We start from the raw sequence: 6,834 nt of genomic DNA on the forward strand, positions 1-6,834 counted from the left end.
GAAAACTGTGAATGAGTTAGGTATCAATTATGTGCTGGTCACTTCTTCTTCAAAGAAGTCCTATGGTAAACTTCAAACTTTCCCCACAGAATAGTGTGGGGAAACCTTCCAATCGATTCCAATTCTTAATCAAACAAAGAAAAATTTTAATAGAGTAAATCCATGTGACTTCATTTTGTGTGCAAATGATTTCATATGTCCTTCTTTCCTTCATAGGCACATCACATCTCACTCTGGACACAAATACTATAAGCACGAGGAATGTGAAGAGAAGCCATGTGAATTTAAACAATATAGGAAATCTCTGGTTTCTCTCGAAAGTGTTGACACACAAATGTTGTTACAAACTGGAGATAGACCATATGAAAGTACAGTATGTGGGAAAGTCATCAGTTGTTCCAATGACATTCAAAGACATGAAGAAACTCATACTGGGTGGCAACCCTATGAATGTCAACAATGTGGTGAAGCCTCTTCTTCTCTCCCAGGTGTTCAAAGACACATGATAATACACAGTGGAGATAAACCTTTTCAATGTGAGGTATGTGGGAAAGGCTTTCATTTCTCCTCTTTATTTAGAAGATATGAAAGAACTGATTCTGGAGAGAAATTTTATGAATGTAAACAAGATGGTCGAATCTTTATTTCACAGACAAGTCTTCAAAAGCACAATGTCACACACAGAGGGAATGCACATTTTAAATGTAAGGTATGTGGGAAAGACTTTGCTTATCCCAGATTACTTAGAATACATCAGAAAACACATACTGGAGAGAAGCCCTATGAATGTAAGCAGTGTGGCAAAGCCTTTGCTAGATCTTGTGACCTTCACATACATGAAAGAACTCACACTGGAGAGAAGCCCTATGAATGTAAGCAGTGTGGCAAAGCCTTTGCTAGATCTGGTGACCTTCACATACATGAAAGAACTCACACTGGAGAGAAGCCCTACGAATGTAAGCAGTGTGGCAAAGCCTTTGCTACATCCCGTCAGCTTCATAGACATGGAAGAACACATACTGGAGAGAAGCCCTATGAATGTAAACAATGTGGAAAAGCCTTTGCTATATCCTATAAACTTAAGAGCCATGAAAGAACACACACTGGAGAGAAGCCCTATGAATGTCAACAATGTGGCAAAGCCTTTGCTAGATCTGGTGACCTTCACAGACATGGAAGAACTCATACAGGAGAAAAGCCCTATGTATGTAAGCAGTGTGGAAAAGCCTTTCCTACATTCCATCAGCTTCATGCACATAGAAGGACACATACTGGAGAGAAGCCTTATGAATGCAAACAATGTGGAAAAGCCTTTGCTACATCCTCTAAGCTTCGTGCACATGGAAGAACACATACTGGAGAGAAGCCTTATGAATGCAATCAATGTGGAAAAGCATTTGCTATGTCCTATCACCTTAACAGACATGGAAAAACACACACTGGAGAGAAGCCCTATAAATGTAAGGAGTGTGGAAAAGCCTTTACTAGATCTAGTTACCTTCAGAATCATGGAAGAACACATACTAGAAAGAAACCCTTTGGATGTCAACAATCTGGAAAAACATTTGCTTCATCGCGTCATCTTCACATACATGGAAGAATGCATACCGAAGAAAAGCCTTATGAATGTGAAAAATGTGGAAAAGCCTTTACTGCTTCCTCTTACCTTCAGATACATGAACGAACTTATACTGGAGAGAAGCCCTATGATTGTAAGCAGTGTGGCAAAGCCTTTGCTACATCTAGTAAACTTCAAATACATAGAATAGTGCATACTGGAGAGAAGCTCTACGAATGTAAGCAGTGTGGCAAAGCCTTTACTAGATCCAGTGAACTTCAAATACATGGAAGAGTGCATACTGGAGAGAAGCCTTATTAATGTAAGCAGTTTGGCAAAGCCTTTGCTAGATCTGGTGACCTTCACAGACATGAAAGAACTCATAGTGGAGAGAAGCCCTATGTATGTAAGCAGTGTGGCAAAGCCTTTGCTACATCCTGTCAAGTTCATGAACATGGAAGAACACATACTAGAGAGAAGCCTTATGTATGTAAGCAGTGTTGAAAAGCCTTTGCTAGATCTAGTCATTTTCAGATTCATGGAAGAACACACACTGGAGAGAAGCCCTATGAATGTAAACAGTGTGGAAACGCCTTTTCTAGATCTAGTCACCTTCAGATTCATGGAAAAACACACAATGGAGAGAAGCCCTATGAATGTAAGCAGTGTGGAAAAGCATCTGCTACATCTAGTTGTCTTCAGATTCATGGAAGAACACATACTAGAAAGAAACCCTTTGCATGTCAACAATGTGGAAAAACATTTGCTTCATCCCGTCATTTTCGAATACGTGGAATAATGCATACCGGAGAAAAGCCCTATGAATGTATACAATGTGGAAAAGCTTTTACTGCTGCCTCTTACCTTCAGATACATGAACGAACTCATACTGGAGAGAAGCTCTATGAATGTAAGCAGTGTGGTGTGGGAAAGCCTTCACTGAGTCCTCTCACCTTCACTCACATAAACAAATTCATACTGGAGAGAAGCCCTATGAATGTAAGCAGTATGGCAAAGCCTTTGCTAGATCCAGTGAACTTAAAATACATGGAAGAGTGCATACTGGAGAGAAGCCCTATGAATGTAAGCAGTGTGGCAAAGCCTTTGCTAGATCTGGTGACCTTCACATACATAAAAGAATTCATAGTGGAGAGAATTTCTATGTATGTAAGCAGTGTGGCAAAGCCTTTACTACATCCTGTCAGCTTCATAAACATGGAAAAACACATACTGAAGAGAAGCCCTATGAATGCAAACAATGTGGAAAGCCTTTGCTACATTCTATAAGCTTAAGAGCCATGAAAGAACACACACTGGAGGGAAGCCCTCTGAATGTAAAGAATGTGGAAAAGCCTACACTACTGCCTCTTACCTTCAGATGCATAAACACACTCATACTGGAGAGAAGCCCTATGAATGTAAACAGTCTGGCAAAGCCTTCACTCAGTCCTCTTACCTTCACTCACATCAACAAACTCATACTGGAGAGAAGCCCTAAGAATGTAAGCAGTGTGACAAAGCCTTTGCTAGATCCAGTGACTTTCACAGACACGGAAAAATGTATAATGGAGAAAAGCCCAATGAATGTCAACAATGTGGAGAAGCCTTTGCCAACATCTTGTCTGCTTCACACATGTGAAAGAACATATACTTCATAGAAGTCATATGCATGAAAACAATTGGTAAACTCTTCTGTTATTACTGTTTCACTCATATACATGTAGGAAGTTTACTGGAGAAAAATCCTTTGAATGTGAAATATGGTAAATCACATTTCATATCATCCTCAAATACAAGAGAGACTCACACAGCTGAAAATGTGTGTGTGTGTTTGTGTGTGTGTGTGTGTGTGTGTTTGTGTGTGTGTATGAATGTGTGTGTGTGTGTGTGTGTGTGTGTGTGTGTGTGTGTGAGAGAGAGAGAGAGAGCAAAGGATCAATCGATCCACTGAGGATTTAGCCTGGTGGTGCTCTACCATTGAGCTACATTCCAGTTCCTTTTTACTTTTTATTTTGAGACAGGGAGTTGCTGAGTTTCTTAGGGTCTTCCTAAGAAGCTGAGGCTAGCCTCCAACATTGATTCTTCAGAATCAGCCTCTCGAGTCTGAGGAATTAAAGCATACACCAAACTTCCAACTGAGTAACTCTTTAAATGTGAAAAATATCACAAATCTTTCCATTGTCCCTGTTGCCTTCAAAGCCATTTCACTCACATTGAAAAAAAATCCCTCTGAATTTGGGGGATTTGCTACATTCTGTCAGCTTCATTTCCTTTCTTATATATGAAAACATTCATGCAGAGAAGCCCTGTGAATGTGAGAAATGTAGGAAATCTTCTAGTTTTCTCACTTTTTTTCCTAAGGACTGGGAATATTGTTTTGGAATAAAAAGAATAAATCTTATGCAAGTAAGAAATATAAAGGGTTCAGCTGTTCTAGTTTTTTTCAGTTGTATGAAAAGACTCATAGTGTAGAAAATGCTGAGGATAAGCCATATGGGGATGTATTCAGCTTTGAGAGTTTTCTTCAAAGGCACAAAAGAATTCACATGTTAAAATCCCCTTTCTATCTTTAAAAATTGCAGTAACACTTTTAACTGTCCAGGTCCCTTTGAACAGCATTTAAGAAATCACACTGGGAAAAAGCCCTTTATGTAGAAATGTGGTGAGAACTTTGCTTGTTTCAGATCTATTTGAATTTTTTCAGACATGAGGAAAATTTTATTTTATTTCATTTTATTTATTTATTTTGAGATAACCACTGTAGCTGTGTGATAATGGTGTGTGCCTTCATTTCTTTTTTTCTTTCTTTTTTTTTTTAAAGTACTCAGAGAGTACTTTAAAATACTCCCCTCCAACCCAGGGGAGTATTGCATCAGCATGAAGATTTGAAAGCAACATGTTTCTCTGGGTTAAATCTCTCTTATTGTTAGATTCCATTTTTCCGTATTTTAAGTCTTTTGTGTCTAATGTTTCATTACATATTGTATATATTAGTTTAGGCCTCTCTACTCCAGCCTTTGGTACAGATTGGTGAAATGGCTCTTCTGAACTTCTTTCCTCTCTTTCTTAGTTCAGATTTTACCCAGGAGTGCTCTAGCACTGAGTTTCTCCACAGTCCTTTTAATTGTTATTTTTTGAGATGGGGTGAGGCTGGCAGCTGGGACCATAGGGATGTGTCTGTGTACCCTGCAGCTGGCATCTTCCTTTTGCTTGATTGCTTATTGATCTATTGATGACTCTGGGACCATCACTCTTGTCACTTGTGCCAGGGGAGTATTGCATCAGCATGAAGATTTGAAAGCAACATGTTTCTCTGGGTTAAATCTCTCTTATTGTTAGATTCCATTTTTCCGTATTTTAAGTCTTTTGTGTCTAATGTTTCATTACATATTGTATATATTAGTTTAGGCCTCTCTACTCCAGCCTTTGGTACAGATTGGTGAAATGGCTCTTCTGAACTTCTTTCCTCTCTTTCTTAGTTCAGATTTTACCCAGGAGTGCTCTAGCACTGAGTTTCTCCACAGTCCTTTTAATTGTTAGTTTTTGAGATGGGGTGAGGCTGGCAGCTGGGACCATAGGGATGTGTCTGTGTACCCTGCAGCTGGCATCTTCCTTTTGCTTGATTGCTTATTGATCTATTGATGACTCTGGGACCATCACTCTTGTCACTTGTGCTTGTTATAAGGCTCATGTATTGTGCTGTATGTAGGCACATTAAAGAGAATTATAAAACAATGTCATTTGTGTATATTGTTTAGAGAGGCGCTTTCTCAAAATATATTTTGCCCTATACTTGAGTTGCTTTCTCTTTTCTTTTCCCAGTCCTGGGGACCAAATCCTGCCTTTTGCATGCTAGTCAGGCATTCTAGCACTGAACGCTTCGTAGCTCAGGTGGTGAATTTGCTGCAGCTGCGAGTGTGGACCCCACCAATAACCACATCAGCAGATGTAGCTCTGCAGGTGTTTCTTCCACAATTGCAGCTGATCTCTTCCTTTTTAAAGGTCTTTTATACCAGTGAATTTTTTTTAAAAAACTACATCCAATTTAGGTTTTCTCCCCATGAATAATACTTAGGTGGAATATGCCAGAAAACCCAGGCTTGATTTTTCTCTGTGTATTAGAGTACCTCAGTAGCCCTGGAAAAAATTGTGTGATGGTTTTCTTAACACACACTACATGACCAAAGGCTTGGTAAGGAGCATCCCATTCTGGTGTCCTAATATAGCGGCTCTCCCTTCTCCACCAAATAATCTTAAATAAGCTTCTTAGGAGACCTTCACCATAATTTTCTTTCAACAGAATGTCAGAAAATGATTTTGCAAAGATCTCAATGTGGGTTATAACATAGACTTCTGCTTTTGTGGCAAAGCTTGTAAGACCTCTGACTAATCTTACAAGTGGTACACAAAGCACTTTCTGTGAACTAATCAAAACAACAACAACAACAAAACCTTTATGTATACCAATACATAAAATATAAACCTCCATCCGTGTCCCACTAGATTTAAATAAAGATCAATGAAATTCCAAGCAGTGAACCAAAAAAATTTAAGTGATACCCCTCAGAACCTAATCAATGTGCTCCTGGAACATTCCTTGGGTGTCTAGCCTCATGTTCCCTACATCACTAATAAAGCTACAGCCTCCAATCAGGTTATATTGTGCAGTACTTGCTGTGGAGTGGGCTGTTTCTGCTCAGGCTAAAGGATTCAGTTACTTGTCCCAATGATTCAAAGCCTCCTGAGCAAAACCTCACCCACAACCTATTCAGGTGTCATGGATCATGTGTGATTATTGGTAAGAGTTCCTTACATACTTGTGTCCAAATGTTGAAGTTTGCCAACATGCCAAAGATGGGTTGATTGTCACTGCTATCTCTGTTCCAGCCTTTTGCTGTGTCTTAGTGCTCATTTGGAAAGGAAGGCAAATAGAGTGTGCTGTGGCCCTTCTGTTTTTGATAAATACAGCATAAGCCATCCAGTAAAACTTCATCTTTAAAAGGTAGTTTTGAACGCTTCCCAAAATTTCCAAAAACTTTCTTTGCAGCCAATGAGTCGGTGTGGCAATTTCCTAGTTTTTCAACTTTGATTTAGAAGAAATATTGAATAGAGGTGTGTGAGCACTTGACGCAGTCTGGACTTCTATGTAATAAATCCATTTGCCAAAGGCAGTAGTTGCAGGCTTGCTCCTTGGCAGTGTGAGGGACTGGAGTGAATGCAGCTGTCCTGGGGTGTGGGCATTGTTTGTAGGAGTTCAGTCTTGGTGAGTACATCAG

The 6,834-nt window shown here is 39.5% G+C and overlaps 1 protein-coding gene across 1 annotated transcript; it reads left to right on the plus strand.

Moving 5' to 3' along the window:
- The first annotated feature begins 211 nt into the window (after window positions 1-211).
- Window positions 212-4,818, plus strand: LOC144371473 (uncharacterized). Its single transcript, XM_078033780.1, is given in 2 exon segments — window positions 212-2,476; window positions 2,479-4,818. Coding segments are annotated over 2 exon segments (2,880 nt in total). The 5' UTR covers window positions 212-334; the 3' UTR covers window positions 3,217-4,818.
- Window positions 4,819-6,834: the final 2,016 nt, after the last annotated feature.

The sequence above is a fragment of the Ictidomys tridecemlineatus genome, chromosome 16, assembly GCF_052094955.1.
Source record: "Ictidomys tridecemlineatus isolate mIctTri1 chromosome 16, mIctTri1.hap1, whole genome shotgun sequence".
Taxonomy (NCBI): Eukaryota; Metazoa; Chordata; class Mammalia; order Rodentia; family Sciuridae; genus Ictidomys; species Ictidomys tridecemlineatus.